We start from the raw sequence: 23,195 nt of genomic DNA on the forward strand, positions 1-23,195 counted from the left end.
CATATGTGGTACTGTGAGCCAGTTTTTACCATATAGATGAAGACAATACACTACATTCTAGAACAGCACTGTTCAAGCAAAATATAATGTGAGCCACAAGTGTGATTAAAGATTTTCTAAACAAAGAAAAAATGGATAAAATTAGATTTAATAACATATCTTACTTGACCCAATGCATCCAAAATATTATTTCAACATGCAGTCTATATAAAGTTATTAATGAAATATTTGAATTCTTTTTTCATACGGAGCCTTTGAAAACTGGTATGTGTTTGTACATGTATTGCAGCATGTCCTAGTTTGAACCAGCCACACTCCAAGAGCTCAATAGGAACTCATGGGTAGTGGATGCCATATTGGACAGAGCGGTTCTAGAGCATGGCAGAACGAGAGGGCAGAAGGAAGTTGGGTCTCTTGTGTAGACCTGCCCAGCCTCCCTGGACTATCTGGCTACAGCTATTATATGAGAAATAAATTTCTACCTTGTTGGAGCCAGGGGTTTTTTTTTTTTTTGAGTTTCTTCATCACAGAAGCTTAGCCTGTATCTTTACTAACACTCATATTCACATTTAAACACACACTGATAGTACTTACACCCTCTTTGAAAACTCCTACATTCAAGGCAGCTAGAAGCTTTATACAATATTTAAAATTTAAAGAATTGTATCTGAAGAAGCTCTGGAAATATCACATGGGGGAAATAGCTGGAGGGCCAGATATTCCATGGTAAACTAGGTCCCAACCCCATCTCGTTTTCATTTTACAGTTTTCTATTAATCCCATGCCTTCATCTGCTTCTCTTTAACATTTTTATTTGGAAAATATTTTGTAAGAACTGTGTAAGACAGAATTAAAAGTGATACACTGAAAATGCGATAAAGACCCAAAGAAGAGTAAGTGAAGCACAAATAAAGTTGAGGTACTTTAGAGGTCAGGCGTATGAAATTAGGGTAAATTGACTTGCTTAAAAGAGAAAATCACGGGACTTCCCTGGTGGCGCAGTGGTTAAGAATCCACCTGCTGATGCAGGGGACACGGGTTCGAGCCCTGGTCCGGGAAGATCCCACATGCCACAGAGCAACTAAGCCCGTGCGCCGCAACTACTGAAGCCCGTGCTCCTAGAGCCCATGCTCCGCAACAAGAGGAGCCCCTGCTCGCTGCAACTAGAGAAGAGCCCACGTGCAGCAATGAAGACCCAACGCAGCCCCCAAAAATAATAATAATAATAATAAATAAAATTTTAAAAAGTAAAATAAAAGAGAAAATCATTGAAGCAGATCATTGAACTTTCAAAAACATTGAAAAGTTTTGCTATATTCCAGATAGTGGGCTAGACCAACAAAGACTGGCCCAGCAAGAAAGACTTTTTGTGGAGAAGACACTGGCGCTGAGTCTGAAGCATGTGTAGACTCGAGTCAGCTGACATGGGGAGCAGAGGAATTTAGCAGAAGGAGAAGGATGTGCAAAGTCCCTGGGTGAGTACCAGCATGAGATATTCTGGAGACCACAGGCACTTGTTCTGACAAAAATACAGAGTGCAACAGCGCAGAGTGGCTGGAGGTGCGATCAGTGCAGTATGTAAGTGATGGCTCTCAGAAGGCTTTGCGGTCCATGGCGAAGAGCTGCACTGTATCTTGTCGGTGCTCTGGAACCTCTGAAAATTTTCAGTGTGGCGTCTCAGAGGTGGTTGGTGGTGATGACAAGATCAGATCTGCCTGATAACAAGCGTGACATTACAGAGGTGGAACTGATACTGATTCAATGCCCAATTATAATGAAGGTGAAAGAAATGGTGAATTCAAGGATGGGGTTAAGGTTTCTGATATTGGTGGTAAAGTGACTGCTGGTCCCTCAAGTTGAGAAGGACATAGAGGGTTTAGAGAGCAGGATGACTAGTTCGGTTTTGGAAAAATGAAATCTAGAAAGTTGGTAAATTTATCCAACCAGGGAAGAAGAGCCTGAGACACTACCAGGTGGGAGATCAACATTTAAGGTGGAGACAGAGAGAGAGGGAGATTCTAAAAGCCAAGGGAAAGGACATTTCAGTGCAAGTGCTATTAGGCATGAGGACTAGAACGTGTCCTCTGGCTTTAGCAATAAGGCAGGTGATAATTTGGAGAGGGGTGTTCACTTGGGGTGGCCGGGGCAGAAGCCGGGTAAAAGTGAATGAAGGAGGGAATTGAAATAAAGTGGGCATGATTGTCACAGACCACCCTTTCGAAGAGCTTAACTCAAGAAAGGCAACGGCCCCTCAGGACACACAAGGGAGGGTTTTTAAAAAATAATAGATTATGTAAGCATTTTATGCTGAAGAAATCCTCAGTAAAATGGAAGAAAGTTATGTCTCATAGAAATGCTAATCAGTGGAGCATCGTCCAGGGAAAGATCCCTCCTCTACAGAGACGGCAAGAGGAGATCACTTGTGGCGGCAGTGAGTCTGCAGAGCAGGCAGAAGGCAGGGACCCGAGGGGTTCTCTGTTCTCTCTAAACTGAGGGAGGACCTTTGCCGCATGAAGGGGGAGGCTGCTCGCTCTGGATCGGGGGTGGCACCCACCTTCTCAGTTGCGACACTTTCTCCCGTGCTTCTCAGCTGCCTGGGGGCGGCGACACAAAGATTAGAAGAGTTGGGTTGATTGAGGGTTAGGGCTGTGCTAGGTAGATCTGGGGGGAAAGATGGGCAAGGGAAGTGAGGGTTTGGGGGAAAAGGTAATTAAATTAAGGTTCTTTGGAGCGTCATAGGATAAGGAGCTTAGTCTTGTTCAACGTCTTCATTCCATAAAGGGAGAGGATGAAGAACTTGTCCAAAATCAGAGCTCGTTGCTGGTAGAGTGGTGTCCAAGATTTAGAACTTCTGACCCTCTGTCTTTTCCGCTGCACGAACTGAGGTGTTTCTGTGCCGGCTCTGCTCTGCCGCATACTTGCCCTTGGGCACTAACTTTCAGGGTGGATTATTAGAACCCAGTCACCAAGCATCTGGGGAAAGGCAGGTTTGCTTTGCCTCTGACCTTGCTTTTGAGCATTACTGAGTCACTGGTTGCTCCACGCAGACACGGGCTGCTTGGATTTACCTATTAGCGTGTGGAAACCTTTCCTCTTTCTGCTGGTTTCGAGCAGACACCCAGGAAGCACAGGGTTAGTACAACAGGGAAGGAAACTGGACAAGAGACAAAGCCAGTGATTGTAGAGTCCCCCCACAATGGAGAACTTCTAAAATCTTTTCCTATTTTTCTCCAGTCACCACATCATCTTTTCTAGTGCCAATTCCTTTCATTCCACTTTGAATATTTCCCCTTTGATTTTACTGTCTTCTTTGTTACAAGAAGAAATCGCCGTTACTGGGATTATGGCTTTTGTGAAACAGCAAGGGACTGGCTCCTTGCTGATACTGACACAGATATTTCTATCACCATCCTCTTGATTGGCTACTCGCTGAAAACGTATCATCGAACCTCTGATCCAATCATTTTCCGAATTGAATGTAGGCTCAGTCTCTCCCTTTCTCAGTGGTTATCAGGCTAAATCTGAAAAAGAAAAGGACCCACTACCAATTAGAATTATTCTTAAATATGGGGGATACATATTTCAAGTACTTTACTTAAGCTTAATTACAATTATATAAATGATCTCAGATCACTATTAAAATCATTTCCACTCCAACAAATGAAAGGCATCCTTGAAGTTACAGATCCTCAAATAATATGAATTAGGAATACTATAGAGACCTTTAAAAATAAGAAAATGACTATAGAAACGGGGCTGATAACACTGTTTAAAGGCTTACATTGGATTAATGTTTTATTTTGTTGGACATCTTTGCACATTCAGCAAATAACAATACAGGGTGCTGAGTTAAATTTGAATTTCAGATAAACAACGATTAATTTTTAGTATAAATATGCACACTTACATATGTCAAGGCTCTGCCTCTCTGGGCCTCAGTTTCCTTATCTGTAAAATAGAGGCATGGATAAGATGATCTAAGGCTTCTTTTTCCTTTGACATTCATGAGTAAAATCAGAGTCCAAATCGAAAGGAACATTCTTATGTCATTTTCCCATTTTCCCAGGTGTGTCCAGGAGTCTCGGGCCAGCTGGCCAGAAGGCAGCACTTCGCGATAGGTAACCCCTTTAGTGTGGTAGAAATAACACTGGTGACACTGAACAGAAGGGGCTAGCTCCCCCTTCCGGTTACCTGCCATCATGAAATAGCTTGATAGTTGCAGGGAATCCTTAGTGTCAGGTCAATTTTGAAATTATATGGATTCCAAGTGTACTTGAAACCCATCTTTCCCCACATTAGCGACACATTAGAATTCAAGAATGCCCGTCGTAACTTTTGGTTGCTTCTCTACCTGGAAACTAACAGGCTCCAGGAAGGAACTCGATAAATGTTTATTTAATAAACGAGGGAATGGTAGCTAACCAGGTACACTTAGGTTCACGCATCCTTTCATGTGAGTCTATGGCACTGGATTAAAAGAATCTCGGTATTGTTCACCATTTTCTAAATATAAGGTTTAAATAATTTGCATGTATAGATTACTAAGAGATTTTTGCTCCAGTAGGAGATTCTGGATACTTTAATTGAAATTCATCATGCTAATACAGATGTTAGACCAGATAAATATTATATTTAGAGGATGTGTATTGAATCCATCTTAGTCTCATTTTTCCCTTATTCTCTTGGCCATCATTGCAGTGCACCGTAACTATAAAACAAGTACATAACCTAAATGCACACAGAAGGCAGAATATGATCATATCAAAGGAAAGGCATCTGTGGATTACCTTCGCTGTGCCAGGCACTATGCATAAACGGAATTATCATTAAAATCGTCACAGCAATTCAATGAGGAGGTAAATTTTCATTTATCTACTGTTTTGCTTGGGAGAGATTTTTTCATGCCTTTAGGTCACACAAATGGTAGCAGAATTGAATTTCAGACCTAGGCTGATAAAATTTCTAACCCCATACTATCTTCATTGTCTGAAAGTAAAAGCAACGTTAGACAAAAGGGCATCTCTATCAAATGGAATTGGTTAACGGCGTGGAAGAAACCCCAGGAACTACAGACATCAAATGGAAGACAGAGGATCATGGTTTTTTAACAGAACCAAACAAAAGGTCACGTTTGCTTGTCCATCCCAGCAATGAGATCCTTTTGTCAATTGTCAGACACATCGCCTCTACTTTCTAACTTCATTTGTTTTATTTGGTTTGTTGAGGGGAGTACAGCGAGGGTAGCCTTGTCAGGGAGTCAGAGGATTCCAGCATCCGCAGGGCCACTTGGTACCTGTATCATCCTGGACTAGTCATTTAGCTTCCGAGTCTTGTTTTCTCCATTTCTAAAATATCAACTTGGGCTTCCCTGGTGGCGCAGTGGTTAAGAATCCGCCTGCCAATGCAGGAGACACGGATTCAAGCTCTGGTCCGGGAAAATCCCACGTGCCATGGAGCAACTAAGCCCGTGCGCCACAACTGCTGAAGCCCGCACACCTAGAGCCCGTGCTCTGCAACAAGAGTAGCCACCACAATGGGAAGCCTGTGTACCGCAATGAAGAGTGGTGCTTGCTACAACTAGAGAAAACCCGTGCAGCAATGAAGACCCAACGCAGCCAAAAATCCATAAATTAAGAAATTAATTAAGAAAAAAGAAATATTGACTCTCCCAATCCAATGCTCTCCCAAAAGCATTTTTACATGCAGGGGACCCACGTGAAATATACATGTGAATGTTAATTTCATAGCACTGTACAAAAATCATAATGACCACCTCAACTAAAGGCTACTAGGATGAATATCTGTTTTTCTAAGACCAGCAAATATAAGAGAAAAAAGGACTTAGGATGCATGACAGAGTCTAGAGATCATTTGGATTCTAGTTCAATCTGGCTGCTGTGGTGACTATAATGATTTTGGATATACTTGATGACTGTCCTTTCTACTCCACAGGGGAATAAATCATTTTATGAGTCTTGATTGCGTTTAATACCTCGACAATAAAAATGAGAACTTTCACATGAAGCGTTGATTTACTTGTGACTAGAGCTGTAGCAATTCGGACCAAGTTACTGAATTTGATAGCAGAAGAAATATAAGCATCCAGCAGTGGGTTGTTTCAAGTGAAAACAACTGTGCTGCTTCCAGAAACATTTGGCAAGCGATTTGTGTGGGGATAAAATAATAGCAAAGGTAAAAATGAGCAAATGACAAGCCAGTTATCAGTGGACGCCCTGTGGAGTCACGAAAACTGAAAGAGAGATTTCCAGCTGTGATTTCAGGGTCATAATTCCTTCTTGTGACTGCATGCAAATTAAGGAAGAGTTGGCTAGACGTGACCCTATACAGGAATTTATGAGTCAGCATCAATAAATAAAAATGCTGACTAGGAGACTAATTGCTTCTATTTCCTGTCTAACTGCCTATTCTTAAAGTTATGTCAGAATCATAAATAATGAAATCTGAACACACACACAGTATGCATGCATGCCCATGAGCTGGATTGGAAGTTCAAAATAAAGCCAGCATTCCACATGAAGATTTTTTAAGATAAGTTATCAGATATCGCCCATTCCATGGACCTTTATCTATTAAAGGAGATATCATAATCTCCCTCCTGTCAGCAGAGAAAAATCAAAGAATTATTTTTAGCTGAAATCTCAGGTACTAGAATATTTTCAGCTTCCAGAGATTGCCAGGACGTTGTAAGGTACATTTGGAAATTTTTGTCTTTGGGGAATAGAGGATTGTTTGGGGCCAGAAACAAATGTGTCTCCTCATGAATTTCAAACATTTTGCAGTTTGCTTCCCCTAAAATACAGATGCGATAAAGGCCTTTCCCTTTGAAATATGAGAAACAAACTTTGGCAAAAAGATTTTTTTTAAGGAATATTAGAAATGAAGTGAAACTTACATTGTGTCTTAGCCATTATTACGGTACTCACTACTGTCACAGTCATGATGACTGTCTCTTCTAAAACATTACCAGGACCCTACCTAGTATTTAATTGTGAACTTATTAATCTATTGGGGGTGACTTTATTTGCAGCTACAATTTGCTACATCTTTTTTTTTTTTTCAGCAACTGACCCCTTTGTTCTGGTATCGTGAGACTATTTTACCTCTACCACACCAAATTCTCCACCCTCCTCCCCCTCCATGACTAAATTATAATTTCCTTGAGAGCAGGGTTATGTCTGTCTTGCTCATGGCTATGTCCTCCATCCCTTATGCATAGAAGGTGCTCAATGTGCATTTGTGAAGTGAATGACTGAATTGAAGCAGGAGCCTCTTTTTTTTTTTTAATTGAAGCATAGTTGATTTACAATGTTGTGTTAGTTTCTGGTGTACAGCAAAGTGATCCAGTAAAAAATAAATATATATTAGTTTTCATATTCTTTTCCATTATGGTTTATCACAGGATATTGAATATAGTTCCCTGTGCTATACAGTAGGACTTTGTTGTTTATCTATTTTATATGTAGTAGTTTGTATCTGCTAGTCCCAAGCTCCTAATTTATCCCTCCCCCGCCACTTCTCCTTTGGTAACCATAAGTTTTTCTCTATGTTTGAGAGTCTGTTTCTGTTTTGTAAGTAAGTTCATTTGTGTCATATTTTAGATTCCACATATAAGTGATATCATATGGTATTTGTCTTTCTCTTTCTGACTTACTTCACTTAGTATGATAATCTCTAGTTCCATCCATGTTGCTGCAAATGGCATTATTTCATTCTTTTTTATGCCTGAGTAGTATTCCATTGTGTGTGTGTGTGTGTGTGTGTGTGTGTGTGTGTATCACATCTTCTTTATCCATTCCTCTGTGGATGGACATTTAGGTTGTTTCCATGTCTTGGCTATTGTAATAGTGCTGCTATGAACATAGGGGTGCATGTATCTTTTGAATTATAGTTTTGTCTGGATATATTTCCAAGAATGGGATTGCTGGATCATATGGCAATTTGAATTTTAGTTTCTTGAGGAACCTCCATACTGTTTTCCATAGTGGCTGCACCAATTTACACTCCCACCAACAGTGTAGGAGGGTTCCCTCTTCCAGTTGGAGAAATTTTTATTTCAGTTTTTCACTGAGTTACTAAGGTGAACGTGAAGTCCTCATGACTGAGAAATCAATTTACCAATATACCTTTTTATTTGTACCTAAAAGGAAACTATAACTTTAGCTCACCAGAACTAAAGATAAATACTTTGCAGTTTTTTTGAAATGTTTTAATCATATTTGGCATCATGATGATAATTTTGATAAATTAAAACATTAAATTCTAAAGCAAACTGATGACTTGATTCTATATGTGATCCATAAACTAGACAGCTCACTAAACATCAAAAATAATATAACACATAGTTTACATATTTTAGGCTTATAATGTCAACATGATAGAAGACCAGTTTCAAAAAGTAGTGGGAAAATAATCCGAAACAGTTTGGGTCACAGAGAAAGGAATTTGATATAAATAGAATTTGGTAGATATTTCTTTCTAGTATTATTAATAGGAGATTTTATGTGAATTGCAGTTGCAAATTAGAAAAGTGTCATTCTTTTGGAGTGCAATGGTTCAGACAGCCTGGAGTGTCATGTGTCCAGACACTGTCACCGAGTTGGCGAAGGGTAATTGACAAGCATCAGCCCATATGATGGATGAAGAGCTGTACCACGCATCGAAAGTGTTCACCTTTTTTAAAAAAAAGCCCAGAGGAGACCAATTTCAGCTTCAGTAACATGCTAGCTCAAGGAGAATAAAATATTTTTAATGGTAATATAAGAATACGTGTTTCACTTTAGCAGATGAAATATTCTTTGCTCAAGGACAAAAGTCAAATCTTAAGGTTTGTTCTCCAGAAATGAAGAAAACTCTCAAGTGTAGATCAATGCTCTACTCTTGTAAATCAAGTAGCTGAGCTTTGCAACTGACACAAGGTAAAGAGAAGAAGAAAAAATGGCAACCAAAATTTTTCTGAGGTTTTAGGAATGCCCGCCTATAAGAAGATAACAACATTCTCTGACAATGGGGAAGATGACAGCAGGGAAGAGAAGGAGTCTTGCCCCTGATAGTCTAAAATTTAAAAGATACAAAACATCCTCATAGAGATGTTTTAGCATAACACAAATCACAGAATTGGAAGAAGGACCAGTATTGGTATTGAATCATATAAAAAAGGTTAGGAAATAAATGATGAAAGTACAGCTCCATAATAGCTAAATTCAAAAATGCCATGGGTAACCCTGGATCCTGAACCAGGAAAAATAAAAAAGGTATACGCTGTAATGGACCTTATTGGTGAAATCTTGGATACGGGCTGTGGATTAGATAATAGTGTATCAATGTTAAATGCTTGATTTTCATCATAGTACTGTGGTTATGGAAGAGATTGTCCTCATTTTTAAGAACACACACTGACAGATTTAGGGAAAGGGGGCATAATATCTGTAACTTACTCTTAAAAAATGGTTCAGAAAAAAAAATGTGTGAGTGTGTGTGTGTGTGTGTGTGTGTGTGTGTGTGTGTGTATACATAGAGACTGAGAGGGGGAAAGAGAGGGGGAAGAGTAAGAGAGAGAGGGACCCAGTGAGCAAATGATTAAACAAATGGGGGTAAAATGTTAACAAGTGGTAAATCTGGATAAAGGTAAACTGAATATAGGAATTCTTCTTACTGTATTCTTTCAAAATAAGAATTACAAAATAAAAAAAGAGAGGTCAAAAAAATTCCCATATAATTAGAAACAAAATAACATTTATCACACTTGGATTATTAAATAACATGGGTTAAAAAAGGAAGTCATAAAGGAAACCTAAGAAATACATAGAACTGAATATAAATAAAACTACATGGAAGAATACATTGGGAAGGGGAAAGCAGTCCCGAGGAAGAAATGTATAGCTCTTTAAAATAAATGTATCAGAAAATAAGCAAACTTATCACCAAACCAGCAACAAGTTTACCAATTTTTTTCCTTCTGGTTCTCCAACCACTTGGCTCTAGATGCAAGGGCAGTCATGCAAGTTCCCCTACCTTCTGGTTGAGGATAGAAAAAGGGAGCCCCAGTAAGGCAGAAGGTGCCAGGGAGTCACAAAGAGGAAGAAGCCCAGGAAAGCAACAGCCATAAAGCTGTTGACAAATCCTAGGCTCACCTTCGAGCTGCACATGTGTGGATCTGATCCTAATCAGCACATTAAAGACTTTGAGAACTGAACCAACAGATTGCTGCCCAGGTTCTACACTGGCCAGTGCCTGAAAATACTTGAGACACATCCAAATAGCATGCAAATATACCAAGCAAGAGCCCACAGAATGTATGCTAAAACCTGTGACCAGAACTTAACCTAGCTGATGGTCTGCTAAAATTTAAAGAAAAAGAAATCAATATTTTTCCATAGGATTTCACATGGCCCAGAGTCTTGTAATGTAATATTGAAAATACCTAAGGCTCAATCCAAAATTACTCCATATGAAAAGACCCAGGAAATCTCAACTCACTTCCGAAAAGACAATCAACAGAAAGTAACGGTGAGATGACAAAGATGTTGTAATTAAATAACAAAACTTAGAGGCAGCTTTTATTAAAATTCTCCAACAAGCAATTATGAACACTCTTAAAACAAATCAAAAAATAGAAAGTCTCAGAAAAGAAAGAGAAAACTAAAAGAAAAAGAAAATGGAAATTTTAGAAGTAAAATAAACAACTGAAATGAAAAATCTCACTGGGCTGAATAGCAGATTGGAGATGACAAAAGGACAAATCAGTTAACTTGATGATAGATAACAGAAATTATTCAATCTGAACAAGAGGGAAACAAATATTTTTAAAAATGAAAAATATTATAATCCTAAGAGAAATTTTTTAAAAATCCAATGTCTATGTCATTGGCGTCTCAGAAGAATAGGAGAAAGAATGTGAAGAAATAATGGCTGAAAATTTCCCCAAATTAGAGAAATATATAAACTTACAGATTCAAGAAGCTCAATAAATCCCAAATAGGATAATCTTAATAAAATGCATTCCCAGAAATATAACTAAAATGCTGAAAACTAAAAACAAGGAAAAAATCTTGAAAGTAACCAGAGAAAAATAATTCTGGTAAACCTATACAGTAAACCTTTTTGTTTTGAAATAATATTATATATACAGAAGTTATCAAAAATATACAGTGTTCCTCTAAACCCTTCACCCAGCTCCCTCTAATGTTAACCCAAGAGAACCATGAGAGGATCCTCTGGATGACCAGTTTCCAGAGGAGGAGGAGCAAAGGCTATCTTGGCATGAGGATCCAGGGTCTGATGGCCAGGGTAGACCAGATGCCCCACCAAGTTCAAACCCACAGGGGAAGGATCCCTTCATTCAGCCAACTCTATCCTTATGCAGCATTTCTTCCCCAAGTGCAAGGCAAAGCTTGTCCTGGTGCTCCTTACCTTGGAAGATGTTCAGAACTTTTTTGATTCAACCCTCCCTCCTGAAAGGGAGCTGCCAGCCCAGGTTCTCTCTCTCTTCAGAGATCAGATGTGACAGAGAAGTCCCGGGGGCAGTTCCTGAGGACACCCTGTTCTTCTCTTCCTCCCCAGAAATTCGCTCCACCAAGGGACTTCCCTGGCCCAGCACAACCAAAATGGGCAACAAGAAATATCCATAGCAAGGGCTCGATTCAATCTTGTATCTACAAAGCCAGAAAACAGAAGTGAATTACCTGGTAAGCAGACCCACCTTCCAATAAGCCTATTTCTGAAGATACAGGACTATAGCAAGGTGCTTTTCCCCCTTTTCTACTAAAGAAACTTTGATTTTTTTTGTCTTCTAGTTTTATTGCTATTAAGAGATTATACAATGGCTCAAATGTAAGCTTGATATAATTGCAATTCTTAGAATAATGTTTTATAACTGTATATTATTTAAATGTGAATCTTATCAATTAATTGCTTCCATTTTATTCTATTTGTAGGTAGTATAATTACAATATTTTTGTTCTTAGCAAGACCCCTAAAATCATTCAGAAACACAGCAATAATGATTTTTTATCTTTCTTCTAAAATAAGTTTGAGCTTTTTCTCTTTTGGTTTCATTGCTATTATTTAAGTGATTATACAGTAACTCCAGTGAAAACTTCATGGGATCATAATTCTTAGGATAATGTTCCATAAATGTATATTCTATAAATGTGAATCTCATTAGTAATTTGCTTTTTTAAAATTTGATTTCTGGATAGTGTATAGTATTTTTATTGTTGCCATTTAACAAGTTTCTTCTCTTGACCCAGAAACAGAACAATATTTTGTCTCTCTGCTAATTTACCATTTTCCTTCATTTCATTTCAAAGCTACTGTTGTCATACAGTTGCTCATGTGGAAGTTTGACCAGAATCATATTATAATACTTCTTAGGATAGCGTGATAAATGTATTTTATTCAAAAGTAAATTTCATGAGTAAATTGTTAACTTTTATTTCTAGATAGTGAAAGATAGTAATTCAGTTGATGGTGTCGAAAATGTTCCCCATAACCTGAACTATGGGAAAAGTTTTATAGGAGCAGTCGTGCCATTGGAGGTATTTGAAATTCAAAGACCGTATCTGCATTCCAAGGGCTGCATTTACCCTAGTTATGAGACTAATATGCTTACCTAAGTAAATGTTAGTTTTAAAGAAAAGCCCCTGATGGCTCTCACTATGCATAGCATAAAATCCACAGCCCTCACTATGGACCACAGAGCCCCAGATGTGCTGAGCTCCGCCGTTCCACTGACCTATCTCATGCCCACTGGGCTCCGGTCACTCTGTCCTCCCACAGAGCCTCAAGCTACCAAGCCCCTCCCACCCTTTCGTTCATGCTATTCTCCCTCTGCCTGAAATGCTACCCGCAACCCCGAAGATGCCTGTCTTTCCTCATCCTTCTGTTCTCAAATGTACATCTCTGGAGAAGCTTTCACTGAGTTCTCAATCAGTATGAGTTCCTCTTTACCATAAGACTCTGGGATGTGTAACTTTTCATTAGTAGCATTATCACAGTGTGCAATTGTATAATTATTTATGTGATTATATTTGAATGTGTGTATCCATACCTCCGTGTCATCAGGGATTAGATCTATTTCTTGTTCATTTACTGTGTCCAGTGTTTTCAGAGCAGCAAGGGGAGGGTGCTCCTGCCATTTGGTGGGATATTTTTCCTTGTGCAGGTGTTTCAGGTTTGGCTGCAATAACAAAGCATAAAACACAGTCTTCCAGTGCCTAACAAAGCAAGCATTTCTTTCTCACTCATGGGTTTGTGGATGAGCTCTTGCCTGCCTGGGCTTGGCTGGGCTTGGGTTTCAGGTCAGCTTCATTCTCTGAGGACTGCTTGTCATTTGAGGGCCCAGACAGAAGAGGCAGTGGCAACCTGGGGCCCGGTCCCCTCACGGCGGACCGCACAAGCCCTGGCGGGAGAGTGGAACACAGGCTGCTTCTCAAAGCCTCTGTTCAGAACTCATGCACCCTCTTGTCTGCCCATCTTCCACTGGTCAGAGGGCCCAAGATCAATGTGATGGAGAAATCAACTCCACCCAAATGATCTAACGTTACCAATGTCCCTTGGGGGCTGCTTCACAGCCACTCTAGACCCTGGCACCCCAGACTCCTGCCACAGGCCCCATATTCCAGGCCTCACAATCCTAACAAGCAGGCTCCACTCAAGAGGAGGCTGCGGGCATCCCAGGTGAGGAACAGGTGTTCCCAGCAGAGTTGTTGGCCTGAGGGTCCCACGTACAGTGACAGCATTCCTGGCAGGAGAGGCAAGAAGACTTCCTTCAACGGCCTCAGGTCTGTGTATTTCAGAAAGGTCCTGACCCCACCCCCCCCCCATCAACCCCACAGTGTGTCCTTATAACTCCCCATGGTATTGAGTTCTGGGCTGTCACTTATCTGTACGCCCATATTTATTGAGGGCCTAATGAATGCTGGGCGGCGCCTGGGTAAGGCTGCTGGGTTAAGGTGAGGTGCCAGGTCTGGGTCAGGCCCTTCCTTTGTAGTTTTCCATCCCACAGAGTGTCCCCTTTCATTTAGACTCATCCCATGATTCCCATGAAGTAAGGGACAGCCAGGCAGAGACCAAGTGACTAGCACATAAAGCAAACGAAAAGGAAGATTAATTGATGCAAAACCAAGATGTCATGGAACCTGTCACTTGAGAAATGCATTCTAGTGCTTGAGAACTCTGCGAAACTATTTTAATTGGATCGAATTAGTCAAATCCTGAGAAGACTTTACCTAGCCATATGCAAAAAGACAGTCTTTACATAGTAGACAGATAAATATATGCAGAATGAGTGTATAAACCTACGCAATTAAGTGGTATGGGAGAAGGGGGGGTGCATCAGACACACTGTTAAATGAAGTGACAGCTTTAGTGCTTGAGAACATAATCCTATGATATAGTACTATTACTATCCCCCTATAAAAACACAGACAGGATTGACGTGTAACCTTAAAAGCTATGTAAGAATAACCAGGCCCAGCATGGCATCAGAGGGAACATGGCCACCTAGGTGTCAAGTGTGGGCCTGAACTCTGGTGGTTCCTGTTCTGCCCCTGCCACTTAAACCCGCTATCCACAGAGAGTTGGCAGGTCATTTAACACCATCAGGTTAGTATTAGAGCTAAGCACTTAACTGAGCATTATTCCATTTAATCCTCACAATTCCCGGCTCTTATCAGAGAACAAGAGTGAGGTTTAGAGAAGTTAAATAATGTACCCTGTATTTGAGCTGCATATGTCTGACTCTAGAACTGGTCTATTCTACCCTGCTTCATTCAATAGACCCACTAACCCCCATGCTTTTGTGAACATCAAAAAGGATGTGTATAAAAAGCACCTTTCGAAATATTGAAACCAACGTCAATTAGTACTACAAAATCACCTCGGACCGTACAGAATGTCTCTGGAATTTAACACAATCACAATATAATTTCTTTAAAGTTTATGTGCCTTATGTACCTGTTACAAGCATTATCTTCTGTAATCATCACACAAGCCCACGTGGACGGTCCTGCACTAATTTTTAGATTAAATTACGAATGTTCTGGCGAAACGCTGTTAAAGCAAGTGTGATAAAGCCCCCCAAGCGACTCTACGGAGCCTTGGGGGGCCGTCCAGCTTCTTGTGTGCAGGTGAGCAGAAAACACGGGAGCAGGAGGGACCTCCCAGGTCCGTCACCGCGTTAGAGGGGACGCGACGATGCTTCCACAGCAGTGGAATCATTACTTTGCTGAACAGGGATGTAGGAAACAGTCCTGAGTCATCCGAGTTCTCCGGGGGAGCTGCAAATGAAACCGAGCCCAGGTGCTCCACTGCCAGGGTTAAGCTACAGCCTCCAGCCCCCCTGACTTTTCCTTGCGAGTTTCCGGGGATATGCGGGAGCGTGGGCGCGCCCCTGGCTGGATCCAGAGCTTTAGGGGTGATCCCTTTCTCATGCGGGACTGGGGTCGCCCCTTACATTCCAAATGAAACGTGTCACTTTTTACATTTGTTCTGCAAATGTTTACTGAGTGCCTACCACTTCCCCATATACAAAAATGTGGCAGAGGTACCAGCTAAGACCCAACGCCCGCAAGCGCGCGTCTCGCTGTCGCCGGTGTGCGCGGAGGGGAGGGTGCCCGGGTCGCCCGCCCTGGAGTCGCGGGAAAGCCCCGCAGACGCAGCGCCCGGCCTGCGCGCGCCCGAAGGCGGCACTGCCCACGCACATGCACACGCACGGGAGCGCCAGGCTCCCGCGTCCTCGGGGCTGTGCCGGCGCCGGGCGCGGGCGGGAGCTCGAGAGTCCAAGCGGGAGGCGGGAGCTGCAGGCGGGGCGGGTACCCGCGAGCGGCGCTCGTGCATTCGCTCCACCGCTCCCGAAGCCCCGCCCCAGCCCCGCCCCCCGCTTCTCCCGCGCGCGGGCTCCGCGCGCCCCAAGTCGCGCGCGTGCGCGCGCGTGCGCAGGCCAGGGCCCTCCCGGGGCGGCCCCGTAGACTCCAACGAAAGCGTCGCAAGGTCCCGGATTAACCCTTTCCCTGCTCACCCATTTAGAGGCCCAGTCGGGTTCCGTGCCTGCGCAAACCGGCGGCGCGCCTTCCCCCTCGCCCGCACCGCGCATGCACGGGAAGGGGGGGGGGGTGCCGGTGGGGGTGTTCACGGCCGGCTAGACATTCTGTGCTCGTGCAGGAGGAGGGCTCCTACCATCAGGGACGTGCACGATTCCCCACCCCGCCCCCTCCCCAAACTCCAAAAAAAAAAAAAAAAATCCAAAACACACTGCCACCCACCGTGCCCCCGCGCCCCGCGTCCATCCCGTCCCCGGCCTGCGTGCAGTGAGCGCGGGGAACCCACGGCAAGTGTCTGTGGCTGTGCCAGGCTGCAGGTAAGCGCGGGCCGGGGGTGCGGAAGGGGCCCGGGCCGGCCGCGAGGCGGGCGCGGGGGCGCGGGGGAGGCCGGAGGCTGGCGCGGCGGGGCTGCCCGGAAGAAGCGCGTTCTCGCCGCGCTCTGGGGCACCAGTCAGCTCCAGGATGTGTGGGCGGCCCCGGCGGCGCGGCGCGAGCGGGGCCGGGCGAGGGGCCTGGGCGCTCCGGGGTCCGCGCAGGCCGGCGAGCGGGCTCGGGCAGCGGCCGGGCGGCGGCAGTGGCGGCCCCGCGCGCGCGCTCGCCGAGCCTCGGCGGCGGAGTTCATGGCCGCCCCCGCTCGCACCGCCGCAGTGCACCGCGGTGGGGGTGGGGACGGCCCGGAACCCGGCGCCGAGCGCGGCCCGCCGGGCGCCGCCCCTCCGCTCCGCGGGCTCCGCCGCGCCGCCCCCAGCCGCCCTCGGAGGAGGGGGCCGGGACCCCGGCGCTCGCACTCCCGGGAGCGCCCGCGGAGCTCGGGAAGCCGGCCGCGCGCCGCCCCCGCCCCCGCCCCCGGCCGCGGGAGGGCGGGGGAGGGCCCGGCGCGAGCCGGCCGGGGAGTGCGCGGGGCGCGAGCTCCGGGCTCGCGGGCGGAGCGGGGCGCGGCGCGGCGCGGGGCTGCGGAGCCGGGCCGCACACCCGCTCCCGCTCCCCGCCGCCGGGGCCGCCGTGGGTCCTCCCTCCCGCGCTCGGAGCCGCGGCCCCAGCCTGCGCCGAAAAGCCGGATTCTAAAAGGGAAATCGGCCCTGGCACCTCTCGGCTCCCCGGGCGGGAGCTTTTGTTCGGGAAGCAGTGCAAACGGCTTGATCCCGTCCCCCACCTCCTGGGCAGAAAGAGATGGGAGCGAGGCTTGGAGAGGCTCTGGAGGCTCCCTGGGTCCTCCGCTCCGTTCCCTGCTTCCTCCGCATCCCGAAGTTGCCAGCTTTTGACCGGGAAGTGGTGCCGCCGCCATTGTCGCGGCGGCCCCGGGGTCGGGGAGGCGGCCGTCGCCGCCGCTTATGTAAGTTCGGCTTTACAGGAGTTCGCTCCGGCCCTGCGCGGCGGTTTGGAGAAGCGTAATAAAGGGGCAGCTTCGTTCTGGACGTGTGATTGGTCTTCATCTTTCCCTCCACCTGCAGGGATACTGGCCACGGGTATCTTCCAGCTTGACTCACCTGAACTTAGCATCTCAACAGAAAAAAATGGTCCTCAGAGATCTGGAGAGAGAGTGGGGGCCAAATAACACACTGACCAGAAAAGGAAAAAAAAAAATTAAAAAATCCAGCACACTCCTATGTTGCCATGGGTACTGTACACCACTCCTGGGCCTGGTCCATGGGCTTTTATCCCACAAGCCCTAGGGAGAGCGACTGGCAACTGTAGGAAGTGACCCGGTAGGAAGGTTTCGCCTGGCTGCGTTCCCTTGGGGGTGACTACAGGCTGGGGTGCATCCAGGGAACAGGCAGAGTAGGAAGCATCCTTAGAAATAATTCTGCTCAACCCTCACACTTGGCAGATAAGAAAACAGCCTGCCACTTTAGGCAGCTTAACGGTGTTTTTGCTTTTCCTTAGAGGGAACTTTGGAGGGTTTTCAGGACTCTGGTCCTACCACACTCAAGTTTGTGTGGTCACCATTCAGTAGAGGAGACTTTATGTTTTTCAGGATGTTAGTCTGCAGCATGGAGTTCCTCTGGTAAAAGTTAAAACTCGCAAAAATCTAGAATCCTTTGAGTTTCCCTGTAGGGATAGAGGCAAAAACACCTGGATTTCTCAAATGCAAGCTTCAAGACCAGAGTAGCTTAAGTAACATATGTTACATCACACACAAGTGTGGATAGAAGAAAGCAGCTACTGTTCCCTCTGCTCCAATGTTAAATGTTGGGTGTATGTACCTCTCTAACTTTGTCTATATTTGTTAAAAGTATATATACTCTATGTTTATATGAGCCTAGAGAAAAATGTGGAAGGCTGTGTATCCAACAGGAAATGGTAGGGGTAGGGGGCATTTACTGGCTTTTACTCTATCTGTGCCGCAATCAACATCCTTACAAATACGGACACGGGCTTTGTGAGGGGAAATCCCTCAGTGGTTCTCCAACCCATCCTTCCCATTCCCGGCACACACCCCCTGCAGGCTGCAAGTGCTCCAGCCCTTACCTTTTCTCCTTCGTATCTGTTCAGAGCTGGACCTGATGCTGCCAGCCACTCTCCTCTGTGTTCCCAACCTGAAAATAGGTACAGGTGCCAATGGCAAGACAAAAAAGGAAAGTTTCTTTTTAAAAATCAATTCTTGAAAACATTCTTGTTTAGAATTTGGGATAGGGAAAGAGCCTACCTTACTCTTGTATGTCCTTTTCTCTTGTAGGACTGGCGTGCCCCTGATCAGAATTATTCTGATCCGAAGAATTTGGTGTTTAAAGCATTAAGATAATAGCCTGAGTTGTTCATGGTAACTATGACTTTGGATATTAAGTCCTGAAAATATTGTTTGGTGTTAGCTTTAAAATGTCTCTCTCTCAATTATGTGTTAGCATTCTTTAGGAGACATATGTATTTTCTTCATATTTATACTTTGTTGAATAAAAGAAAAGAACAATGTTTTTGAAAATCACAACAGGACACATTATTTTAAAAAGATCACTTTAACACATGGCAGATGTCTTCCATGCCAGTTCTAGATTTCTTTTGCTTGTAAAACACTCGCAGCACTTGTCAACTGCATCCAATCTTGATGACACTTTGATCTGGATGGCAGATAGATCGGCATCCAGAGGGGCTGAAGCCTCTCGTCACTCTCTTCCCAAATGTCATCTGATTCTCTGAGGGTCATGTTAAACCTTGACCCTTGTTCACAAGTGGCCCAAAACTGGTGTGGAAAGACTAGAAGACAACACTGAATGGAATGTTCTGGCAATGATATCCCTCTCTGGTTCTGCAGCAGCAATTTGTCTCTTCCGTCAAGGAAGCAGAACACTGAGAGCTGCTAGTTATTTTACTGAATCTTCCTCTGTGTGAAATTTTACTGAATCTTCCTCTGCGTGAAATTAGAGTAGACGCAGCAGATGGCACTGGTGGATGCTTGCTGGAGACCTGTTTCGTAAACCTTGAAGCTGAGTTATTTGTCATTATTACCTGTAGTTGTCAGGAAGCACGGGTTTGGGGGCTAGAGTGCCTGGATTTGAGCCCTGATACTCCACTAAATAGCTAGAATATTGGGCAGGTTCCTCAATTCATCTATAAAGTGGGGTAGTAATACCTGTCTCTCAAGGCCATCTGGTCATTGCATTTGTGAAGACGTGGAAAGAAAAGCATGTAGCACAATGCCAGGCAGTTATTACGTGCTCAGTAGAAGTTGCTGTTACTGTGAGTAGGCAAATGCGGAGTACAGTGAAGATAAGTAGAAGGAACAATATGGATATCCCTAAGTTGGGATCCGTCTTTTCTCCTCATGTTCTTGCACCACTCCTGACATTGACTTTCTGAAATTGTTAGGGACCGGAAATTGATCAGAAAATGAGAATCTCCCTGTATTTTCTGTATGGAAAAAGTATTGTGCATAATTACCAAAGTATTTTTTTAAACATTTTTTGTAGGAGTTTTTCATCAGTATGTCTGAAACCATTAAATACAATGACGATGATCATAAAACTCTGTTTCTGAAAACCCTAAACGAGCAGCGCCTGGAAGGAGAATTTTGCGATATCGCGATTGTGGTGGAGGATGTCAAGTTCAGGGCGCACAGGTGTGTCCTTGCCGCCTGCAGCACCTACTTTAAAAAGCTTTTCAAGAAGCTTGAGGTCGATAGCTCTTCAGTAATAGAAATAGATTTTCTCCGTTCTGATATATTTGAAGAGGTCCTGAATTACATGTACACGGCAAAGATTTCTGTGAAAAAAGAAGATGTTAACTTAATGATGTCATCGGGTCAGATTCTCGGTATCCGATTTTTGGATAAACTCTGTTCTCAGAAGCGGGACGTGTCCAGTCCCGACGAAAATAACGGCCAGTCCAAAAGCAAGTACTGCCTCAAGATCAATCGCCCCATTGGAGATGCCGCTGACACTCAGGATGATGACGTGGAGGAAATCGGAGACCAAGACGACAGTCCCTCCGATGACACGGTAGAAGGCACCCCCCCAAGTCAGGAGGACGGCAAGTCACCCACGACGACACTCAGGGTCCAGGAAGCGATCCTGAAAGAGCTGGGGAGTGAGGAGGTGCGGAAAGTCAATTGCTATGGCCAGGAAGTCGAATCCATGGAGACCCCCGAGTCCAAGGATCTGGGATCCCAGACCCCTCAAGCCTTAACATTTAACGATGGGATGAGCGAAGTGAAGGATGAACAGACCCCAGGCTGGACCACAGCTGCCAGCGACATGAAGTTTGAGTACCTGCTGTACGGCCACCACCGGGAGCAGATCGCCTGCCAGGCCTGCGGGAAGACGTTTTCGGACGAGGGCAGGCTGAGAAAGCACGAGAAGCTGCACACGGCCGACCGGCCCTTCGTCTGCGAGATGTGCACCAAGGGCTTCACCACCCAGGCCCACCTGAAGGAGCACCTGAAGATCCACACGGGCTACAAGCCCTACAGCTGCGAGGTGTGCGGCAAGTCGTTCATCCGCGCCCCGGACTTGAAGAAGCACGAGCGGGTCCACAGCAACGAGCGGCCCTTCGCCTGCCACATGTGCGACAAGGCCTTCAAACACAAGTCCCACCTCAAGGACCACGAGCGCAGGCATCGGGGCGAGAAGCCCTTCGTGTGTGGCTCCTGCACCAAGGCCTTCGCCAAGGCGTCGGATCTGAAACGGCACGAGAACAATATGCACAGCGAGCGGAAGCAGGTCACCCCCAGCGCCATGCAGAGCGAGACGGAGCAGCTGCAGGCGGCGGCCATGGCCGCGGAGGCCGAGCAGCAGCTGGAGACCATCGCCTGCAGCTAGAGGCGGGGGACCGGGATGCTCGGGGCAGGGGTGCTCCGCCGGCATCCTGCATCCTGACCCATGAACGCCAGCCGCTGCATTTCAGTGGAAACTTACGGAGCATTGTACTCGCTGGACTTAAGGCAGTGCTTGGTTGGGTGTTTTGAAAACTTTTCAAGGAAATACCGTTCCTTGGTTCTGACCAAACAGTTTCACTGTCCCGTCTGGTGTCTAGTATTAATGTTGCCAGTAAGCATCCGCACCCCCCGCCCCACTTTTTTATGATTTCTGATTTTAATTTTGAGAACTCTTGTGTCCAGTTCAGAAGTGAGAGACTTCTGTCCCTTTTTTAAATTCCTCTCTCCGCTTGCTGCACCGGGGAGCGCACTGCACAGAGTGATAATTGAATGAATTGATTTCCTGATCATCACCGTTCTATGTGACTTAGGGTTACAACAGCATTTTTAAGAACTTTGGTAAAAGTACTTTGTGTCGACGCAGAAAATACGGGTGGGTGGTTGACCAAGAACCCTGCGTGCGCAGATGTGAAAACAAGTTGTGGAAATGCAAAATGGTCTCAGATTTATATACTTGGTTTGTTAATTTTCTGTCACTGTTTTTCATGGTTTTTGTGGACAAATAATGGTTGCTTTGCTGAAATGTTTCTTCATCCCTTTTGATTGCCCACACCTGCCCCCCAAAGGTTTCATCACACGTCCCGAAGGCATGTTGGTGGTCTGAGGGCTGAGTTTTTTCATTCCTCTTATTTTGGGCATTGCCACTCTGCAGCCGACGGGGTTTGTGGGATGGACCAGTGATGAGAGGGTTAGAAAAAGGAGTATAGGAACCTGACTCTCAGAGACAAGGCTTGCACATTTGCCACAATTCCAAGATTTCCTAGATCAAATAAATTCCTAATTGATTTTGAAATTGGATTTTTGTTTAGGATCAAAATTAGGACAAGAACAGGTATGCCTCTTCGGATACATTTGTGTAACTTAAAAGAGTGTCATCAAGCTTTTGGGCTCTCTGTAGCACATGATTTATCCATAAAGGAGATGCAGTGTCCTTCCTTAAATCAATACGTTTAAAATTTTTTAAGTGTGTAAATAGTACAGAAGCATTGGTCTTATGTATCTCAAGTACAAGTAGACAGCTGCACTTTTTTTGCACATTGGATTAAAGTTACTTCCATCAGCAACAAACATCAGTCTGTTTTTAACCAGTATTAAAGATTGTCAGACCAAATGTTTATGTTTTTGAAGTATATTTCATCACTGGTTACACTTTTAAGTGGAAGTTGACTGCCTTTTCATAGCTGTAAAATGGAATTATAAGTGCTGTTCCAATTCTGGTGTATGAAACTTCTTTTTAAACATTCTTTAGGAATATATTGAAATACCATCAATAGTTTGAATTATGTTCTGTAATAAAATATTAATTATTTTAGAATGTACCATTTTTGAAAAATGTCAATTTTTAAAATTTATTTTTGGTTGCTAGGATTTTTTTTTAAAGATATATTAATTTCATTTCCTAGCTTGTTGCATTAACACCTGTAATTATAATTGTGAGATAAATTTTATTTTTTAAATTGGTGTATATGTTATGCCCAAGATTGTAGGATGAAGATGCTACCTTTTTAAGAAACTTATTTATTGGTAAATGTTTAATTTAGTTTAAAATTAATTTAATTTTTTTTCTTAAAAGTTGATTATTTTCTCCTAAAAGTAGTCCTGTCACTGTGTTTATATACTATTAGTAGAAAGGGAACCGATTGCTGTTCCTAGACTGTTTTAACCAAAGCAAAGGAAAAATAATTTAACATCTTGTGGATAGCTACTTCAGCAAATCATTTTTGGGGCCTTCGTTTTTGTATATAAAAGAAAATATACTTCTGTCA

The 23,195-nt window shown here is 44.2% G+C and overlaps 1 protein-coding gene and 1 long non-coding RNA gene across 7 annotated transcripts; one reads left to right on the forward strand and one right to left on the reverse strand.

Annotated features, from left to right (window-relative positions):
* Window positions 1-795: 795 nt before the first annotated feature.
* Window positions 796-17,387, reverse strand: LOC132347505 (uncharacterized). Of its 4 annotated transcripts, none has more exons than XR_009497210.1 (5): window positions 17,215-17,387; window positions 13,070-13,198; window positions 11,431-11,672; window positions 3,908-3,948; window positions 796-3,521 (listed from the first exon to the last, which is right to left on the reverse strand). It is a non-coding gene; the product is annotated as an uncharacterized LOC132347505 (long non-coding RNA). The 4 variants fall into 4 exon arrangements; XR_009497212.1 differs by lacking the exon at window positions 17,215-17,387 and adding an exon at window positions 16,284-16,577; XR_009497211.1 differs by lacking the exon at window positions 17,215-17,387 and adding an exon at window positions 16,040-16,577.
* Window positions 15,976-23,195, forward strand: ZBTB14 (zinc finger and BTB domain containing 14). 3 transcript variants are annotated; one of them, XM_059894072.1, is made up of 3 exons: window positions 15,976-16,378; window positions 18,739-18,822; window positions 19,967-23,195. In XM_059894072.1, exons 2-3 carry the CDS (start codon window positions 18,820-18,822, stop codon window positions 21,311-21,313), a joined length of 1,350 nt encoding a protein of 449 aa, XP_059750055.1. In that variant the 5' UTR covers window positions 15,976-16,378; window positions 18,739-18,819; the 3' UTR covers window positions 21,314-23,195. The 3 variants fall into 3 exon arrangements, with proteins under 3 accessions (XP_059750055.1, XP_059750054.1, XP_059750056.1); XM_059894071.1 differs by lacking the exon at window positions 15,976-16,378 and adding an exon at window positions 17,022-17,394; XM_059894073.1 differs by lacking the exon at window positions 15,976-16,378 and adding an exon at window positions 17,432-17,527.

This window comes from Balaenoptera ricei, chromosome 14 (assembly GCF_028023285.1).
Source record: "Balaenoptera ricei isolate mBalRic1 chromosome 14, mBalRic1.hap2, whole genome shotgun sequence".
In the NCBI taxonomy this organism is placed as follows: domain Eukaryota; kingdom Metazoa; phylum Chordata; class Mammalia; order Artiodactyla; family Balaenopteridae; genus Balaenoptera; species Balaenoptera ricei.